We start from the raw sequence: 21626 nt of genomic DNA, 5'->3' as shown, positions 1-21626 counted from the left end.
AAGGTGAGCTTACAAGGGTGTTCCTGACATGCTAGCTTTCCACAGGCAGGAAGATCCTGAGGCAACATGGCAGGTGCGGGGAGCTTTTGGCGGCTGAACTACAACTCCCAGCAGTCCCAGCAAGCATGGCCAATGGCCAGGGATGATGGGAGTCGTTGTTCAGTAACTTCCGGAGGGCCAAAGGGCCTGCAGTATACAGCCCTCTCCTTGCAACTCGGAAGTCTCAGAGACCATGGTGGAAATGAGGCCTAGTCAGGTTGAGAGGGTGGTTGATGTAGGCCTTACAGAAGGATGCATGCACACGAAAGCTCATACCAATAACTAACTTAGTTGGTCTCTAAGGCGCTACTGGAAGGAATTATTATATTTATTTTGTTTTGGCCTTGTTACTGCCATTGTTTAGATGCAAGACCTTCTGCAGCGACTACCAGCTTCACTCAGCCTACCCTACCTCGCAAGGTTGTTGGGAGGATAAACTGTTTTAATGTAGATTGTTTTCCTTTAAAAAAAAAGAAAAGAAAATACTTTGAAAGCCTCCTAGGGGAACAGTACAGTCGTATCTTGGATCCCGAACGCCTCGGTACTCGGACATTTTGGCTCCTGAACGCCGCAAACCCGGAAGTGAGTGTCCCGGTTTGCAAATGTTCTTTGGAACCCAAACATCCGATGGGGCTTCTGATTGGCTGCAGGAGCCAATAAGCAGCAGCGCATTGGTTTCTGAACATTTTGGAAGTCGAACGGACTTCCGGAACGGATTCCGTTCAACTTCCAAGGTAATAATAATAATAATAATTTATTAATTATACCCCGCCCATCTGGCTGAGTTTCCCCAGCCACTCTGGGCAGCTTCCAATCAAGTGTTAAAAACAATACAGCGTTAAATATTAAAAACTTCCCTGAACAGGGCTGCCTTCAGATGTCTTTTAAAGATAGGATAGCTGCTTATTTCCTTCACATCTGAAGGGAGGGTGTTCCACAGGGTGGGCGCCACTACCGAGAAGGCCCTCTGCCTGGTTCCCTGTAACCTCACTTCTCGCAATGAGGGAACCGCCAGAAGGCCCTTGGCGCTGGACCTCAGTGTCCGGGCTGAATGATGGGGGTGGAGATGCTCCTTCAGGTATACTGGGCCGAGGCCATTTAGGGCTTTAAAGGTCAGCGCCAACACTTTGAATTGTGGTTGGAAACGTACTGGGAGCCAATGCAGATCTCTCAGGACCGGTGTTATGTGGTCCTGGCGGCCGCTCCCAGTCACCAGTTTAGCTGCTGCATTCTGGATTAATTGCAGTTTCCAGGTCACCTTCAAAGGTAGCCCCACGTAGAGCGCATTGCAGTAGTCCAAGCGGGAGATAACCAGAGCATGCACCACTCTGGTGAGACAGTCTGCGGGCAGGTAGGGTCTCAGCCTGCGTACCAGGTGGAGCTGGTAGACAGACGCCCTGGACACAGAATTAACCTGCGCCTCCATGGACAGCTGTGAGTCCAAAATGACTCCCAGGCTGCGCACCTGGTCCTTCAGGGACACAGTTACCCCATTCAGGACCAGGGAGTCCCCCACACCCACCCGCCCCCTGTCCCCCAAAAGCATGTATGACTGTATATATTTTCAAAGAGAGGAGGGGCAAGGAGATCAGCACAGCCTCCTGGATCGGGCCAAGGGCCCGTCTAGGGCTGCATCCTGTTCTCACAGCGGCTATCCAAATGCGTGTGGGAAACCCTCAAGCATTGCCTGAGCACAAGAGCACACTCTCCTCCTGGGGGATTTCAGCAACTGGCATTCAGAAGAATCGCTGCCTCCCAACTGTGGAAGCAGAGCATAGAAAATACTGGGTACATCACCGCCCTATGCTTAGAGGATGGTTGGGATAAAAAATATAAATACGTTTTAAAACCGGGGATCCTCTGCTTTATAGTGATCTGGAAACCCGGGGCAGCTGTTATAAAAGACCAAGTCGCTCAGATTTCTGAGAAGGCGTTTTTTGCAGGTCAAGGGGAATTTCCAGTTCGTTTAATGACTGCAATCAGAAACGCTATCCGGTGCAACACTGCCTGCTCCTATAAACACAGGCCTCTCCCCTACACTTAAGCCTAAATATGCAGAAGACTTGCGAGGATTTCGGCAGATGATTTGTAATCCAAACAGCGTCTTCATCCAACACAAAGCTAGTGGGCCAGGGGGGTGTTTGGATTTTGGAGAGTTGCACGCAGCACCTTACATGACAGGACAAGAAAGGCTTGATTTGGCTGAGCATCAACCTTCACAAAATCTGCGGCTCCTTGGCATCGGGTTCCCACGGGGCTTGGAAAACTGGGGTGGAATTAAACAGCTCCAGCTCACCACTGTGTGTCCATTGCATAGAGCTCAAAAATGAAGGGCACTCTTCCTTATGCCAAATCGGCCCATTAACCTCAATAACGTCTACACTGACTGGCAGCGACTCTCCAGGGTTCCAGGCAAGAATCAGCGTTAGAAACTCAGATATCAAACGGCTCCTTAAACCAAGGTTGCAGTCGCCAATGTATGGAATGTCTAGTTGCCATCTGGGGGCAAGGCGACTCTAAAGTCTTATTTTTTGAACAATGGACTGACTTTGTTCAGCCAGTAAGTGGTCTACAAATGTAAGAAATGAAGACACACACATATCAGAGCAGCCTTGCCCGACCTAACATTCTGGGGCGTTGTTGCAACTACAGTTCCCACCCACTGGGCCATGCTGTGTGGGGCTAATGGGAGCAGTGGTCCAACATGTGGGGAACTCGAAACTTGCAAAAGCCTGGATTATTTGCTTATTTCTTGCATTTATATCCACACCTTTTTCTGCAAGAAACTCAAGGGGGCGTATACAGATGATTTGATCTCCCCTGCCACAACAGCCCGGCGAGGTGGCTTGGAGAAAGGTTGCCCCTCCGAACGAGCTTCGTAGCCAAGTGGGGTACAGTGGTACCTCAGGTTAAGAACTTAATTCGCTAGACTGGTGACTGGGGGCGGCCGCCGAGACCATATAACACCGTCTTGAAAGACCTATACTGGCTCCCAGTACGTTTCCGAGCACAATTCAAAGTGTTGGTGCTCACCTTTAAAGCCCTAAATGGCCTCGGCCCAGTATACCTGAAGGAGCGTCTCCACCCCCATCGTCCAGCCCGGACACTGAGGTCCAGCTCCGAGGGCCTTCTGGCGGTTCCCTCACTGCGAGAGGCCAAGTTACAGGGAACCCGGCAGAGGGCCTTCTCGGTAGTGGCGCCTGCCCTGTGGAAAGCCCTCCCACCAGATGTCAAAGAGAACAACAACTACCAGACTTTCAGGAGACATCTGAAGGCAGCTCTGTTTGGGGAAACTTTTAATGTTTGATGTATTATGGTATTTTAATACAGTGGTACCTCGGGTTAAGTACTTAATTCGCTCCAGAGGTCCTTTCTTAAGCTGAAACTGTTCTTAACCTGAGGTACCACTTTAGCTGCAAGGGACGCAGGTGGCGCTGTGGGTTAAACCACTGAGCTTAGGGCTTGCCGATCAGAAGGTCGGCGGTTCGAATCCCCGCGACGGGGTGAGCTCCCGTTGTTCGGTCTCTGCTCCTGCCAACCTAGCAGTTCGAAAGCACCTCAAAGTGCAAGTAGATAAATAGGTACCGCTCGGGCGGGAAGGTAAACAGCGTTTCCGTGCGCTGCTCTGGTTTGCCAGAAGCGGCTTAGTCATGCTGGCCACATGACCCGGAAGCTGTACGCCGGCTCCCTCGGCCAATAAAGCGAGATGAGAGTGCAACCCCAGAGTCGGCCACGACTGGACGTAATTGTTCTCATCCTGTAGCCAAATTCTTAACCCGAGGTACTATTTCTGGGTTAGCAGAGTCTGTAACCTGAAGCATCTGTAACCCGAGGTACCACTGTATTCGAACCTGGATTACCCCAGGTCCTCGTCCGACGCGCTAACCACTGCGCCGCACTGCCTCTCCTTGGGAATCTGAGCCCACTCCTTCCCCGTCCCTTCAGGGGTTTACCTGCCAGCGCCCTCCAGGCACCCTTCCTCCCCCCCCTCACGCCCCCCGACGGCGCCCCGTACCCTCCGCAAGGCCTCCTTGGCGCCGCTGAGCCGCCCCTTGAGCGCTTTCCTGCGGAACTCCTGCAAGTTCTCGAAGTACTCGTCCTCCTCGTCCTGGTCGTGGGCGAAGAGCGAGTCGAGCAGCGCCTTGCGGCCGCACGCCTCCAAGGCCCAGCCCAGGTACCTCTCCAGGCGGCGGCACAGCGCCTCCAGCTCGGCCTCGGCCAGCACCGGGCAGCCGGGGAAGAGCAGCGCCCACAGGCCGCTCTGGCCGGACAGCGCCGCGGGCAGCGCGGGCAGGCAGGGCTCCAGCTGCGGGGCCAAGGCCGACAGCTGGCGGTGGACGCCCTGCAGGGCCTGCGGGGAGAAGAGGCCGGCCCAGCTCATCTGCTGCGGGCCGCCAACGCCGCCCCCTCCGGCCTCGGCCGCCTGCTCCTGCAAGGTCCGGTTGTGGCAGGTCACCGCGAACTTGCTCTCGATGCCGTTCCAGGCCACCAGGAAGCGCAGCTTCTGCGGCGGCTCGGGCTGCCCGAAGGCGTCCTCCTTGATGGCCACCCAGCCGTCCAGGCTGTCCGGCTGCGGCTGCTCCTCTGCTTCGTCCATGGGGGCAGAGAGGAAGCCGGGCGCCCGCAGCCTCGCAGCCGCTTCCTTTCCAGCGGCGGCGGCGCCCCTTTGAACTTCAAAGGCTTTCTCTTTTCCGCCGACGTTCTAGAACCCCGATAAACTTTCTTTCCCCCTCCTTTTAGGGAAAGTAGCAAAGCGGCCCGGGAGGACTTGTTGTGGCTCTTTCTGTGACGTCGCCAGCGGCGTCCCCGCTTCTGGTTGGCTGCTTGGCTTTCAAGTGGGAGGAGACTGAGAGTCTTCCCCCACCCCTTTTTTGGGGTCCCAGGAAGTGGACTTCATAAAAGCAAACACGCTCCTTTAAAAAGAAGGGAGGGACTTTTTTGCACCGTGGGAAGTGGGCTCCCCTCCTAATCTGGAAGTTGTAAGCATCCGTTGTCCGCATTAGAAGCAGCTGCCAAGGGTCCCGAGGTGGCTCAAAGGTCACCCACCCTTCCGCTTTTCCCGCGCCAGAGAGGTTTTTGTTTCGTTCTGCCGCTTTCCCCGGAAAACACTCCGTTTCGGGAAAACACACTGTTTACCTCTGAATCGGCGTTGGGGATTACCCACACTCAGAGATTCCCAGGCACGTCTGCACTTTAAAGCTCCGTGTTTGAACGCTCTTTTTGTTCTCCGCGAAAAACCGCTCTTTGCCACTGAATACAAATTATAATAAATAATAATAATAATTTTTTATTTATACCCCGCCCTTCCCGGTTCAGAAAACCGGGCTCAGGGTGGCTAACAACAAATTTAAAACACTTAATTGATGCAACAAAAAAACAGCATAAAATACAGTATAAAATGTGAATAACAATAAATTCAGAATTCAAAAATCAATTTAGGGGGGAAATCCATCCAATAAACATTAGATGATGCGCCCAGGCTTTAAAGCTTTCCAATTCAGCAAAAAAAACGGGGGGAAAGAAAAACATTTCGGGTGTGTGCTTAGAAATCACGTGACAAAGGGAAGCATGGAGATTCCCTCATTTTTTTTTTTTAAAATATTTTTTTATTGCTTTGTTTTCCAGGGTCAAAGTACAACATTAATACATCGTCAATAACACAACAAAAGCTTTTTTTTTTTTTTACAAAGTAAAGAAACAAGAAAAGAAAAAAAAGATTCACTTTTTCAAATCCTTTTTCAACATCAACTGGACTTCCCCACATCCTCCATCCCTGCATTCTTTACAATAAAAATCAATCAGCAAATTAAAACCTTGTTTCATGTGTATTTGTATTTTCATCTAATTATTTACTCTAAAAGTTAAACTTTTCTCAAACATAACTTAGTTTCAATCATTTCCGAATCTCAATACTGAAGCATGTTTTTCTCAAAACTTAGCAAATTCTCAACATTCATATAACTTAAAATGTTTTTGTAAATAGTCCTTAAATTTTTTCCAGTCCTCTTCCACTGCCTCTTCTCCCTGGTCTCGGATTCTGCCGGTCATTTCAGCCAATTCCATGTAGTCCATCAGTTGCGTGTGCCATTCTTCCAGTGTGGGTAACTCCTGTGCCTTCCAGTATTTGGCTATAAGAATTCTTGCTGCTGTAGTTGCATATAAAAAGAAAGTTCTATCTTTCTTTAGCACTCTCTGGCCCACAATGCCCAGGAGGAAGGCTTCTGGTTTCTTATGAAAGGTATACTTAAATACCTTTTTCAACTCGTTATAAATCATTTCCCAAAAAGCCTTCACCCTCGGGCATGTCCACCAGAGGTGAAAGAATGTTCCTTCAGCCTCCTTACATTTCCAACATTTATTATCAGACAAATGATATATCTTTGCAAGTTTGACTGGGGTCATGTACCACCTGTACATCATTTTCATAATATTTTCTTTTAAGGCACTACATGCCGTAAATTTCATACCGGTGGTCCATAACCTTTCCCAGTCTTCAAACATAATGTTGTATCCAATATCTTGTGCCCATTTTATCATGGCTGATTTAACTGTCTCGTCTTGAGTATTCCATTTAAGCAACAAGTTATACATTCTTGAAAGCACTTTCGTCTTGGGTTCAAGTAGTTCTGACTCTAATTTTGATTTTTCCACCTGGAAACCAATTTTTTTGTCCTTTTTAAAGATCTCTAAAATTTGGGCGTAATGAAACCAGTCTCGCACCTTTCCTTTCAATTTTTCAAAGCTCTGCAACCTCCAAGTGTCCCCTACTTTTTCTATTATTTCACAGTATTTTGCCCAGCCACCCCCCATATTAAGTATTTTTGTGGCCTTAGCCTCCATTGGTGACAGCCACCTCGGAGTCTTGTTTTCAAGTAAGTCCTTGTATTTAGTCCAGACAGTAAACAAAGATTTCCTGACAATATGGTTTTTAAATAACTTATGAGACTTTACCTTGTCGTACCACAAATATGCATGCCATCCAAAAGCATTGTTGAACCCTTCCAGATCTAGGACATCAGTGTTTTCTAGCAAAAACCAATCTTTCATCCAGCAGAGGGATGCAGCTTCATAGTACAACCTTAAGTCCGGCAGGGCAAATCCCCCTCTTTCCTTCGCATCTGTTAATATTTTAAATTTTATTCGGGGCTTTTTGCCCTGCCAGACAAACTTCATAATGTCCCTCTGCCACTTTCCAAAACACTCCACCCTGTCCACGATCTGCAGGGCCTGAAACAGAAACAGCATTCTTGGCAATACATTCATCTTAACTGCTGCAATTCTTCCCAACAAGGAAAGTTTCAGTCTTGACCAGATTTCTAAGTCCTTTTTGATTTCAGACCAACATTTTTCATAATTATCTTTAAACAAGTTCAAATTTTTTCCAGTCAAATTAACCCCCAGGTATTTGACTTTTTTAACCACATTTAGCTCCGTTTCCTTCTGAAACCCCTCTATTTCTAAAGGTGTCAAGTTTTTCACCAAAACCTTAGTTTTTTGTTTATTTAACTTGAATCCCGCCACCCGACCAAACTCAGAGATTAGTTCTAAAGCTCTTTTTGTACTGGGTTCTGGCTCCTGTAATGTCAAAACCAAATCATCTGCAAAGGCCTTCAGTTTATATTGTTTTCCTCCGACCTATTTCACTCCTAAACGTGGATTACCCGCTGGTCCTTCCTAATCAAGTTCAGCAACACCTCCAGGACAGAAATAAATAGCAAGGGTGATAGGGGGCACCCCTGTCGTGTTCCTTTTTCAATTTTAAACTCCTCTGTCACCACATTATTTACTATCAATTTAGCTTTTTGTTCTGAATAGATTGCTTCAATACCATTTTGGAACGCCCTTCCCACTCCCATCCCTTCCAAATTTTTCTTCATAAATTTCCAAGATATGTTGTCAAAGGCCTTCTCCGCATCTATAAATATCAAAACTGCTTTCGTATTCAAGTTTGTCTGTAGTAGTTCCAGGACATCCACAATGTTCCTAGTGTTGTCAGACAAATGTCTGCCGGGGAGGAAGCCTGCTTGGTCTTTATGAATTACTTCGTTTAAAACTTTTTTCAATCTGTTTGCCAAAATGTCAGCAAAAATCTTGTAATCCACGTTTAGGAGTGAAATAGGACGATAGTTCTTAAGTTGAGTCTTTTCGGATTCCAATTTTGGTATCAAAGTAATGAATGCCTCTTTCCACGATTCTGGTGCCCCCTTCCCCTCCATAATTTGGTTGCATACCTCCATCAATGGTTGAGTCAAGTATTCCTTCAATGTCTTATAATACTTGGAGGTAAGTCCATCTGGGCCCGGGGATTTGCCTAATTGCATGTTCTGAATGGAACTTTCAATTTCCTGTTGTGTTATTTTATAGTTCAGGGCTGTTTGTTTATCTTGTGTTAGTTTTTCCAGGCCGTAGCTTTTTAAAAATTTATTTATCTCAGTCTCCACTTGGGGTCCTTGGGTAAACAATTTTTTGAAATATTTCTGGAAACACTTTCTAATTTCCTCTGGTTTCTGAATACATTCTCCTTCAACCTCTAGACTGGTAACAAAGTTCAATTTTTGTCTCCTTTTCAGCTGCCATGAAAGCAGCTTCCCACATTTATTTGCCGATTCAAATGATCTTTGTCTCATCTGTTTAATTTTCCATTCAACTTCTTGATTTATCGAGATTCCCTCATTTCCAGGAGGAGGCAGTGGTAAAGATCTGCCGGAGTTTGGGAAAAAGCTGGAATGTTTTGCTTCAGGTCTCTTTTCAAGCGCCCCAGATTTGTCCGGGTTCCTGCTCTACCACCGGAGGTTGCTGGGGAAAGAGCCCGCTCTGATTGAGTCCTGCACTAGGAACTCTGAGGTCGTTTGAACTGTGGGGTCTACAAATTGTTTTTGGCTCTCCTTTTGTTGAGTGCAGCCTCAAGGCAGCTGAAGATGCTGTACACAGCAGTTGCTACACATGGTGATGTGAGCAAAGATGTTGATCCAACCACAACGCACATACACACCGCAACACAGTTGTAAGAGAAGGGAGAAGGCACAAATCAAAACAGCCAGTGGTTCTGAGCCTACATTATCTACATTAATAATAATAATAATGTTTTGAATGCATTATGAACATGCAACACCAGATGGCACTGGAGAGCAACATAAATTTCTATGCAATTTTTACATAGCGTTTTTTTCCTTTTGTTATAATGATTTAATTTCTGACTCATTTATAGCGGGTTTTTCCCTGTGTGTAGATGCACCCCTAGACTGGGCAGGAAACCTAGCACTTCTGTAGACCTCACCCTCCACTTTCCCCTTCCCCAGGACCCTCTTCCTTTCACTCTTCCAACCTTCCCAGCCCAATGGATCCTTCCCTGGGGCAATCTGTCAGCCACTGCTCTGGCCTGGCCCAGTCATTCAGAGCCCATGATTGCTGCCCTCAGCAGGGATACCACCTGCAGTCACTTCCACCTGCCCATAGTTTCAGCAGCCACACTGATGCCCTCCATTGGCTGGTGCTTCCTGGTGGATGACTCACCTGCTTCCTTAACTCCTCTAATTGCAGCGATCCAGGTTAAGGATAGCTCTGCCTAGGTCTTGTTTAGGTAGGTCAGTGATGGCCAAACTCAGCCCTCCAGATGTTTTTGGGGCTACAATTCCCATCATCCCTGACCACTGGTTCTGTTAGCTAGGGATGATGGGAGTTGTAGTCCCAAAACAGCTGGAGGGCCAAGTTTGGCCACCACTGACATAGGTTCATAACAGATAGGATTCAGTAGCAGATGACTCGTTTTATTTTAAGACTACTAAACACGGTTTTATCCTTTAAAATGAATTCAAGTACAATTTTTTTTGCAAGGATTTTCCACATAAAAACTCTGCATATGCATTACTATAACGTTCCAGTTATTTCACTAACAATATTTGTTCTTCCAGTGTAAGACAAACATCGACCCTCGTCAGTGCGGTCCTATGTATTTGTTATTCAACAGGATGTTTCTTTGAATTCAACAGAGCTTACTGTGTGTGTACAGGAATGCAGCCCAAAGTCTATATTTATTCTGTGCCTGCTTCCCTTCTCAGGTGTGTATAATAAGTTATTTTTGCTGTAAAGGCAACAGATTCTAAAGAATCAGTCGTAATGACCACCATAAGATAATATGGATATTATTGCCGCTATGAATAGGTTGGTAACAATTTCGATGCCCTCCTTGTCCACATATCCTTTTAAATAATTTAACACAACTACTGTTGGATCTGTATTGGCCATTTATACCTTGTCCTCTGATCTACTTCTGATAAAATTGTCTTCCAGTCTAATTGATAGCACTACCCGTGAGGCCGACAACAAAATGTTGCAGTGTTCCTGTTCACTGTGCCAGCCAGCCAGCCACGCCTTCCTACACGGCCTTTCCCCTCTGACTCAGTTTCCTTTCTGCCGGCTCCGTCCCTCCACAAACAACCGGCCGAGATTCTGTGACTGCTGCACACACTCAGTAGAGGAACATCCCAGTCCCTGAGATTTCAGGGCCCAAATCTGAGGTCTAAGGGTGGTCCCTGGTGATGTCACAGAGGGGGCCAGGCCACGGTGATGTCATTAAGCATGACTGAGCCCTGGAGATGGAGGTTAATTGGGAAAGGGGAAGAGGGGAGGAGAGCCACCGCACCAGACAGTCTGTGCTAGAATTTGCAGCTGACTACTGCCAAGCAGGAGCCTACAAGCTGCATGCGCAGTTCTCGTAATAATTTTGCCTTTTGTCAAAGGTACTCTCACCCACCTGGCGATTTGAGTTCTCCCCCTGCCACCTGGGGGACGTGGGTAGCGCTGTGGGTTAAACCACAGAGCCTGGGACTTGCCAATCAGAAGGTCGGCGGTTCGAATCCCCACGACGGGGTGAGCTCCCGTTGCTCTGTCCCTGCTCCTGCCAACCTAGCAGTTCGAAAGCACGTCAAAGTGCAAGTAGATAAATAGGTACCGCTCCGGCGGGAAGGTAAATGGCGTTTCCGTGCGCTGCTCTGGTTCACCAGAAGCGGCTTAGTCATGCTGGCCACATGACCCGGAAGCTGTACGCCGGCTTCCTCGGCCAATAAAGCGAGATGAGTGCCACAACCCCAGAGTCGGCCACAACTGGACCTAATGGTCAGGGGTCCCTTTATCTTTACCTGCCACCTGGAGGGGCCATTGCCCTCACTACTGCCGCTGCATCCTCAGTGCTGTTGTTGTCTTGTGGCAGCAACACGGGTGCAGCCACAGGTGAGGGTGCAGTTGTGATGGCAGGGCCAGGTATGGTGCTAGGGGGAGGGAGTACAGATTGGGGGCGGGGGGAGCTTTTGTGGCAGCAAAATGTCTCAGTCTGGCTCTGATTCCACCACTGCCTCTTTCCTGGCTTATGCACAAACATCAAAGGTTATTCTACTTTCATTGACTTCCGTCTTTGAATTAAACTCAGTTTTGGGTAACGTTATGGGACCTCTTAGGGATGCAGGTGGCGCTGTAGGTAAAACCTCAGCGCCTAGGACTTGCCGATCGTATGGTCGGTGGTTCGAATCCTCGCGGCGGGGTGCGCTCCCGTCGTTTGGTCCCAGCGCCTGCCAACCTAGCAGTTCAAAAGCACCCCTGGGTGCAAGTAGATAAATAGAGACCGCTTACCAGCGGGAAGGTAAACGGCGTTCCGTGTGCTGTGCTGGCTCGCCAGATGCAGCTTGTCACGCTGGCCACGTGACCCGGAAGTGTCTGTGGACAGCGCTGGCCCCCGGCCTCTTGAGTGAGATGAGCGCACAACCCTAGAGTCTGTCAAGACTGGCCCGTATGGGCGGGGGTACCTTTACCTTTATGGGACCTCTTAAGTCTGCCATAACTTAGGCTCTGAGCATGTCTTCATCGGGCCCTGGCTGAAACTTTCCTGATGTGCAAATGTGATGGCATTTTGACTCGCTGAGCAACAGTATTCATGCCTGAAAACTGGGAATACAGGGAAATAAACGGTGGAGGGATGTTATGAATGGGTACCAAGGGGGTTTCAAACTTTTCCCAGCAGCTTCTGACATTCTCCTCCGTGACAGTTTAGGATCTTCCCCTGCAACGAGAGCTGGTGGTGGTCTATATTTGTCGCTTTTGCTCATCGCTGCTGACATCCCTCGCAGAAAGAAGCGGCTGTCTCGTGTTACAGCAAAAAGTCCGCAGTCGCCCGTCTAGAAACCTGGCAGAGAATTGCCTTCGTATGAAAATCAAGACTTGTCAGGAGAGACAAATGTGAAGTTTACTGCTATCTGGGCACCAGAAGAAATTGTGGAATCTTTACACAGAAGGCAAGTTTCAGAACAGTGAGATTCTCCTTTTTTATTATGGTAGATTGAAATGGCGCAGCTGTTCAGTGTAGGAGCGATTGTTTAAAAATGGGTGCCTGAGTCTTGATTCTTATTTTCCATTTTCCTCCTTGTGCCCTTTCCCTTGTGCGTCAAAATTTTTTTAAAAAAATTCAAATATCTTTAATATTTAAGACTGCAAACCTGCACGGACAGACTTGTTTTGCTTTGATTCCAGGTAAGCTGCTCCACGACACTTTTTGCTTCAGCTTAATAAATGCTGCTCAATAAACTTAGACAAATGTGAGCAATTGGACTACGGCATAAAAAGATAACGAGAGCATATTTCTGCATGCAGTAGTTTTGAAAGGGCATCCATGCTTTGTAAATTGAAATTACATGTTTGTAAAAAAAAAAACCCGGAACAAAATGTATGGCTTTGTAGTGTAAAGTTTATATTATCGTGAAATTCTCTTAATGGCCTGAATTGGATCCTTGGTCAGCAAGGCCACTGGAAGGCCACTTGTGGTAGAGGGTGAAAGGGCACAGCGACAAAACCCAGAGTTGGCACCTTGTTGGGGGACAGAGGTCCATGCCAGTCCTGGAGTCTTGAGGCTCTGTTGCTCACTCCAGGCCTCTTTATAAGGTTATCGGGACTCTCCTCAGACCAAACACCCTTTTGTTGTTTAGTCGTGTCCGACTCTTCGTGACCCCATGGACCAGAGCACGCCAGGCACTCCTGTCTTCCACTGCCTCCCGCAGTTTGGTCAAACTCATGCTGGTAGCTTCGAGAACACTACCCAATCATCTCGTCCTCTGTTGTCCCCTTCTCCTTGTGCCCTCCATTTTTCCCAACATCCGGGTCTTTTCCAGGGAGTCTTCTCTTCTCATGAGGTGGCCAAAGTATTGGAGCCTCAGCTTCAGGATCTGTCCTTCCAGTGAGCACTCAGGGCTGATTTCCTTCAGAATGGAGAGGTTTGATCTTCTTGCAGTCCATGGGACTCTCAAGAGTCTCCTCCAGCACCAGAATTCAAAAGCATAAATTCTTTGGCGATCAGCCTTCTTTATGGTCCAGCTCTCACTTCCATACATCACTACTGGGAAAACCAGAGCTTTAACGCCAAACATCCTACTGAGCCACATTTTCCATCAGTCCTGCTTCACATCCTCTTTGAGTGTTCTTGTCTGGCTACTTGCATGATAGCGGTGGCATAGGAAAGGGGGTGCAGTGGGTGGGGGACGCCCCGGGTGTCATCACTGAGGGGGTGAACGCGGGGCCTGGCCTGCAGTGCGCCCGAGCCACACGCCTCTCCTGGGGAGTGACGCAGTGGCTCAGGCACCTGCAGGCTCCACAGTGCCCGAAATGGCAACGTGGGGCTTGCGGACTCTGTGGAAGTTCCGCGCAGCGTGCTCTGCCCCGGCTTGCTCCGCCCCATGGGCTTCTTGCCCCGCCCCCGGGTGCAGGGCATTTGTGCCGCCACGGGCGCCCAAGCAACTAGCTACGCCACTGCATGATAGACAAGAATGTGTTCAAATGAGGAAACAAGCCCATTGCGTGCCCTGTAGTTCCGCACTGATTAATAAACACACCATGAGTGTTTTGGATTATGGGCTTAAACAGGCCACAACTGTACAGTGGTACCTCTGGTTACGTACTTAATTCATCCCAGAGGTCTGTTCTTAACCTGAAACTGTTCTTAACCTGAAGCACCACTTTAGCTAATGGGGCCTCCTGCTGCCGCCGCACAATTTCTGTTCTCATCCTGAAGCAAAGTTCTTAACCCAAGGTAATATTTCTGGGATAGCGGAGTCTGTAACCTGAAGTGTATGTAACCTGAAGTGTATGTAACCCGAGGTACCACTGTATTGGTTACAGATGTGAGCGGTTTGGCTTAGGCATTGGGTGAAACCAGGCTATATCTTGACACCCGCCCGTCTGCAGGGAATCAAACTAAGGTCAAACCACCAGAAGGGGGAGCCCTATGATTTACATAAAATAGGGGCACCCCGAGGGGGTCCCTGTTGGGGTAGTGGCATGGCCCTAGCCCACACCTGGGCTTCAGACAGAATCCACACCCCTGGATCCCTTTAACAGGATGCCCTTATCAAAACAGGATGCCCTTAAACAAAGGCTTACCCAATGCCTAACCTTGCAAAGTTGTGACGATGGCTACAAGGCAGGCAAGAGCCAAATGGCAGGTGCCAATTCGCCAAGTGGAAAAATTCCTACCCAGCCCCAACAACAAGGCAGTCGACATTTGTCCATAGCAAGGTCATGTCAAACCAAAACTTAAAAAGAGGGTGGATGGGTAAGGAGATCTGGCATGGAGGCGAGAGTGGGAAGCCCCCGGCCATGGTGCAGTTTAAACTACCTGCGGCCACGCCCCCTGCCGGCATGGTTTGGCCGGGTAGGGGTGATGTGGAGGGGGTTGGCATGGAGGGGGCGTCAATCTCCCGCCCCCTAGCCAGGTCACTATGAGGGCCCGGGTGAGGGGACCTGTACAAAGGCAAGGTTTTTTGTTGTTGCTCCGCCTACGTTTTCGTCTGGCCCTGCCCACCACTGGTCATTAGGCCCCCGAAACATTGCACAGAATGTCATGTGGCCCCAAGCTAAGAACAACAACCAAAAATCCCCTGATTTAAATTTTTAAGATGCCCCAGGACTTTGGCTTTTTTGCTACACAAAAGTAACTCTTCCTGCTTATTAAAAGTGCCTATACAGTGGTAGCTCAGGTTACAGACGCTTCAGGTTACAGACGCTTCAGGTTACAGACTCCGCTAACCCAGAAATAGGACCTTGGGTTAAGAACTTTGCTTCAGGATGAGAACAGAAATCGTGCAGTGGCGGTGGGAGGCCCCATTAGCTAATGTGGTGCTTCAGGTTAAGAACAGTTTCAGATTAAGAACGGACCTCCAGAACGAATTAAGTTCTTAACTCGAGGTACCACTGTATTTTGTTATTTGTGTCATTGTGGCTACGCAGCTCTCCCTCTGCCTGTTCTGAACATCTTGTGGCATTTTGTTCCCCATCTGCTCATAACCCAAACAACTTTCTCTGCAGGATAGATTGGCATCCCGCCTTCTCGCTCCTGCAATGGACACGCGATCCGAAGAGAACGAGGCGGAGCCCCCCAGATTCTACCACTTGGAGCTTTATGACTCAGCTGAAGACCTGGAGCTCTTTTCGGAAGAGCCCTTCCGGAGGCGAGATCTGGGCTTGTGCGAAACCAGTAAGACTCAAGGCGCAGAGGAGCAAAGGTTGCCTTCCGTGGGCAACGCAAGAGAGAGCGACAAAGGGGAAGATACATACTGCATTACGTGCTGCGTCCCGATCAGAGCCGATGGTCAGCAGGGTGGCGACCACAGTGAGCACGAGGTCATTCCTCTTAGCAGCGTGGTGGAAATTGCAAAGGTGGGGACGATGGAAAACCAGTCAATCCAGTCTGGAAGGAGGGGGTTTCAGTCGGTTATGATTCACTGGGCCAAAGATTTTGGGTATAATATACATCTGAGTGATTGGGTGAAATTATGGAAGGAAGGTTTAAAATTTACTGCATACAATGCCCTAAAAGAAAATGTGATGAAAAGGATGTATAGATGATATATTACACCTGTCAAGTTAGCGAAAATGTATAAAGTCAGTAATAAATGCTGAAAATGTAAAGAAAAAGAGGGAACATTTTATCACATGTGGTGGGAATGTAAAAAGGTGAAATGCTTCTGGGAGATGATATATAATGAGTTGGAAAAAAATGTTGAAATATACATTTATAAAGAAACCAGAAGCATTTTTATTGGGCATTGTGGGGAGTGACATAAATAGAAAGGAATGTAAGCTCTTTTTATATGCAATAACAGCAGCAACAATATTATTGGCCCAAAAATGGAAGCAAGAAGAATTACCGATGATTGAAGAATGGAGGATGAAGTTAATGGACTATGCAGAATTAGATAAACTAACAGGAAGGATTCGAAACTGGCGAGACCAGAAATTCACAGAAGACTGGAGTAAATTTGCGGACTATTTGAAAAGTAATTGTGAAGAACAGACGACGTTTGTAGGGTTGCAAGAAGTTTTGTGAGGAGTATTATTAGAAGTATTGTAAAAATGGAGAAGGGGAAGGATGATTTGTTAAGAGATGTAAAGGCAATATAAAGTTAAGAAATGCATAAGAAATGGTTAAAACGGTGGATCATCAGAGGTGCTTACGGAATCATAGAATCATAGAATCATAGAATCATAGAGTTGGAAGAGACCACAAGGGCCATCGAGTCCAACCCCCTGCCAAGCAGGAAACACCATCAGAGCACTCCTGACATATGGTTGTCAAGCCTCTGCTTAAAGACCTCCAAAGAAGGAGACTCCACCACACTCCTTGGCAGCAAATTCCACTGTCGAACAGCTCTTACTGTCAGGAAGTTCTTCCTAATGTTTAGGTGGAATCTTCTTTCTTGTAGTTTGGATCCATTGCTCCGTGTCCGCTTCTCTGGAGCAGCAGAAAACAACCTTTCTCCCTCCTCTATGTGACATCCTTTTATATATTTGAACATGGCTATCCTATCACCCCTTAACCTCCTCTTCTCCAGGCTAAACATGCCCAGCTCCCTTAGCCGTTCCTCATAAGGCATCATTTCCAGGCCTTTGACCATTTTGGTTGCCCTCCTCTGGACACGTTCCAGTTTGTCAGTGTCCTTCTTGAACTGTGGTGCCCAGAACTGGACACAGTACTCCAGGTGAGGTCTGACCAGAGCAGAATACAGTGGCACTATTACTTCCCTTGATCTAGATGCTATACTCCTATTGATGAGGCCCAGAATTGCATTGGCTTTTTTAGCTGCCGCGTCACACTGTTGGCTCATGTCAAGTTTGTGGTCAACCAAGACTCCTAGATCCTTTTCACATGTACTGCTCTCAAGCCAGGTGTCACCCATCTTGTATTTGTGCCTCTCATTTTTTTTGCCCAAGTGCAATACTTTACATTTCTCCCTGTTAAAATTCATCTTGTTTGTTTTGGCCCAGTTCTCTAATCTGTCAAGGTCGTTTTGAAGTGTGATCCTGTCCTCTGGGGTGTTAGCCACCCCTCCCAGTTTGGTGTCATCTGCAAATTTGATCAGGATGCCCTTGAGTCCATCATCCAAGTCGTTGATAAAGATGTTGAATAAGACCGGGCCCAAGACAGAACCCTGTGGCACCCCACTAGTCACTCTTCTCCAGGATGAAGAGGAACCATTGATGAGCACCCTTTGGGTTCGGTCAGTCAGCCAGTTACAAATCCACTGAGTGGTAGCATAGTCAAGACCGCATTTTACCAGCTTCTTTACAAGAATATCATGGGGCACCTTGTCAAATGCCTTGCTGAAATCAAGGTAGACTACATCCACTGCGTTCCCTTCATCTACCAGGCTTGTAATTCTGTCAAAAAACGAGATCAGGTTAGTCTGACATGACTTATTTTTCAGAAATCCATGCTGACTATTGGTGATCACAGCATTCCTTTCTAGGTGCTCACAGACTGTTTGCTTAATGATCTGCTCCAGAATCTTCCCTGGTATTGATGTCAGACTGACTGGGCGGTAATTATTTGGGTCCTCTCTTTTCCCCTTTTTGAAAATAGGGACAACATTTGCCCTCCTCCAGTCTGCCGGGACTTCGCCTGTTCTCCAGGAATTCTCAAAGATGACTGCCAGTGGTTCTGAAATCACATCTGCCAGTTCTTTTAATACTCTTGGATGCAGTTCATCTGGCCCTGGAGACTTGAATACATCTAGACTAGCCAAGTATTCTTGTACTATCTCCTTAGTTATTCTGGGCTGTGTTTCCTCTGCTGAATCATTTGCTCCAAATTCTTCAGGTCGGGCATTGTTTTCTTTATTGGAGAAGACTGAGGCAAAGAAGGCATTGAGGAGTTCAGCCCTTTCTGTGTCCCCTGTTTGCATTTCACCATCTTCTCCTCTGAGTGACCCCACAGTTTCTTTGTTCTTCCTTTTGCTACGAACATACCCATAAAAGCCTTTTTTGTTGCTTTTAACCTCTCTAGCAAGCCTGAGTTCATTTTGTGCTTTAGCTTTTCTGACTTTGTGTCTACACGTGCTGGCTATTTGTTTGAATTCCTCTTTGGTGGTTTCCCCCCTTTTCCATTTTTTGTACACATCCTTTTTTAATCTTAACTCAGTTAAAAGTTCTTTAGATAGCCACCCTGGCTTCTTTAGGCACCTTCCATGTTTCCGTCTCATTGGTATTGCCTGAAGTTGTGCTTTTACTATCTCCCTCTTAACAAACTCCCAGCCATCTTGAACTCCCTTTTCTTTTAGTATTACTGTCCATGGGATCTCACCCAGCACTTCCCTAAGCTTTATGAAGTCGGCTTTCTTAAAGTCGAGAAATTGAGTCCTAGTATGCTTGGCTGCTCCTTTCCGCTGTATAGTAAACTTCAGAAGAGCATGATCACTCGCGCCTAATGATCCTTCCACTTCTACCCCACTAACCAGGTCATCAACATTGGTTAGGACCAGATCTAAAATGGCTGTTCCTCTTGTTGCTTCTCCCACTTTCTGGACAATGAAGTTGTCTGCAAGGGCAGTGAGGAATCTGTTTGACCTTATGCTCTTGGCTGAGTTTGACATCCAACAAATATCCGGGTAATTGAAGTCCCCCATTACTACTATCTCCCTTCCTTTTGCATGCTTGGCCATCTGTTCCAGGAAGGCATCATCTATGTCCTCCGTTTGGCTTGGGGATCTATAGTAAACTCCCACAATGAGGTCACTGTTATTCTTCTCTCCCTTAATTTTGACCCAAATGCTCTCACTTTGGCTTTGAGGTTCTAAATCTTGGATCTCTTCACAGGTATACACATCCCTGACATATAACGCCACTCCTCCTCCTTTCTTGTCTGGTCTGTTTCTTTGAAATAGATTGTATCCCTCCATTATTACATTCCAATCGTGGGATTTATCCCACCAGGTTTCAGTGATTCCTATTATGTCATATTTAGTTTGCTGTACCAGGAGCTCAAGCTCATCTTGTTTATTTCCCATGCTTTGCGCATTAGTGTACAGACATTGAAGTCCATTAATCATTCCCCCGTGTCTCTTATTTAAGGATTTTCTCCTCCCACCACTAGGTCTGCATGCTCTTTGCTCCATTCGGTCTATGACATTTGGATGATCATCTTCATCAATTGATAGACTCCTACCTTCAGGAGCACTGTCTCCCTCCCCCACATTAGTCAGTTTAAAGCCCTCCTGATGAGGTTTCTGAGATTTTTTGCAAAAACATTCCTCCCAACCATTGTGAGGTGCAGCCCATCGCTTGCCAGAAGTCCATCTTCAAGAAACTGCATTCCGTGATCTAAGAATCCAAACTGTTCCTGTTTGCACCATTTGCGAAGCCAGTTGTTCACTTCCACTATTTTTCCCTCTCTCCCTGGGCCACGTCGTTCAACTGGGAGGACAGATGAGATGACAATTTGTGCATTTAATTGCTTCAATTTCCTGCCCAGAGCCTCGTAATCTCTTTTGATCTTCTGGAGGCTATTGCTTGCAGTGTCATTGGTTCCCACATGAACCAAGAGGAAGGGGTATTTGTCAGTGGGTTTTATGATTCCTTGCAGTCGTTCAGTTACATCTTGGAAGTCTAAAAAGATTGTATAAGTGATAGGTTTTGTGGTACATTTTATAATTTATATGTTAAAATTAATAAAAAATATTATATAAAAAAAGGAAGGAGGGGGTTTCTCTTTTCATGATAATCTAGTATGCTAAACGCTGTCATTTCTTGAATAGGATGAGTTTCGGAAAAACGTATGCAGACTGGAAGATCAGATCACTCACCTGGAGAGCTTTTCTAGCCACTTGGAGGAAATTTTTATCACCATCGAGGTGAGACATCTTCATGCATTGGAAACCTCAAGAATGGGACCTCAATACTTGATTGTGTGGCTACTTTTGGGTTTTACAAATGCTGCGGTTGGACGGCTATTGGAGATAGACTATTACCAGCGCATAATTCTAGTGTTCAAAGGTTGGCACTGGTTGCTCACATGCTACAAGACCGGGTTCAAGGTTCTTGTATTAAGTTAGCAATTTGGACCCAAGATACTTCAAGGATGACCTGATCCCTTATATCCCTGCCCAGTCGCAGAGGTCTTCAGGGGAGTCACTGTTAGAAGTCCCCCATGGTGCATATCCACTAGAAACCACAGGTTGAGGATTGTGGGCCGAATTTTATGGGGCTCCCTACCAGTTGAGATCAGACAAGCCCCATCCATACTGAACTCCTCCTTAAACTGCCAAATCATGTTAAAATACGTTCTTCTTTGGGACTGAAATCTGCTCTCCTCCTCCTTCATCTTCAGGCAGGTAACGTTTGGGGGTGTCCTTGTAAATACCCTTGAAGTTTTGCACCTCTGTTGGTTACTGAATGATTCTACAAAAAGGCAGACGCAACACGCTGGCTAATAACTTTGTAAATATATAATCAGTATGATGTCATTCAAAATATTCGAATAAGCCACTTCAAAATAATATGTATATCATACAACACATCTCACAAAATATACAAGTAACTGCAAGTTGTTATATGTATCAGAGTCAAACAACCAATGAACACCAAACCATCTCTCAATGGAAGACGTCTCACACAAGTCTCAAAGGAAAACATCTCTAAGCTATTTATTGGTTGCTTGAACCTTTGTTTGACTCTGATACATACAGTGGTACCTTGGGTTAAGTACTTAATTCGTTCCGGAGGTCCGTTCTTAACCTGAAACTGTTCTTAACCTGAAGCACCACTTTAGCTAATGGGGCCTCCTGCTGCCGCCGCGCCGCCAGAGCCTGATTTCTGTTATTATCCTGAAGCAAAGTTCTTAACCTGAAGCACTATTTCTGGGTTAGCGGAGTGTGTAACCTGAAGCGTATGTAACCTGAGTTACCACTGTATAACAACTTGCGGTTTCTTGTATATTTTGTAATATGTGTTGTATGATATATATATTATTTTGAAGTGGCTTATTCGTATATTTTGAATGACATCGTACCGATTATATATTTACTAAGTTATTAGCCAGTGTGTTGTGTTTGCATTTTGGTAGATTGTCCCATTTTGCAATGCAGGGGTTTATGTTTGTTCAGGTTACTGAATTAAGACAGATCCATAAATGAACCGTTGCTGTGTAGTAGATAACAACAACCGGCCCCTATGTAGAAACTGCCACTGATTCCAAGAGCAAAGCACGCTTTGTGTTCATTCAGATTTCTCTCTTTTTAGTGTGGGGTGTCTGGCGGGAAATTTGTGCAGCTGGAAAA

General features: G+C 46.8%; 2 protein-coding genes across 3 annotated transcripts in view; one reads left to right on the top strand and one right to left on the bottom strand.

Annotated features, from left to right (window-relative positions):
* Nucleotides 1-4841, bottom strand: part of WHAMM (WASP homolog associated with actin, golgi membranes and microtubules) — a 30268-nt gene extending 25427 nt beyond the window's left edge. Inside the window, exon 1 of the mRNA XM_028706414.2 lies at nt 4055-4841. Within this exon, the coding sequence (XP_028562247.2) occupies nt 4055-4636 (582 nt within the window). The 5' untranslated portion in view covers nt 4637-4841. The remainder of the gene's footprint in view (nt 1-4054) is intronic.
* Nucleotides 4842-12084: 7243 nt separating this feature from the next.
* Nucleotides 12085-21626, top strand: part of FSD2 (fibronectin type III and SPRY domain containing 2) — a 29066-nt gene continuing 19524 nt past the window's right edge. The window contains exons 1-3 of one of the 2 annotated variants that reach the window (XM_077918835.1): nt 12085-12323; nt 15382-15732; nt 20106-20201. In XM_077918835.1, the coding sequence (XP_077774961.1) occupies nt 15415-15732; nt 20106-20201 (414 nt within the window). In that variant the 5' untranslated portion in view covers nt 12085-12323; nt 15382-15414. The remainder of the gene's footprint in view (nt 12324-15381; nt 15733-20105; nt 20202-21626) is intronic. The other variant, XM_077918834.1, reaches the window with a different exon arrangement.

This window comes from Podarcis muralis, chromosome 14 (genome assembly GCF_964188315.1).
Source record: "Podarcis muralis chromosome 14, rPodMur119.hap1.1, whole genome shotgun sequence".
In the NCBI taxonomy this organism is placed as follows: domain Eukaryota; kingdom Metazoa; phylum Chordata; class Lepidosauria; order Squamata; family Lacertidae; genus Podarcis; species Podarcis muralis.
This window is presented reverse-complemented; position numbering and strand designations above follow the sequence as displayed.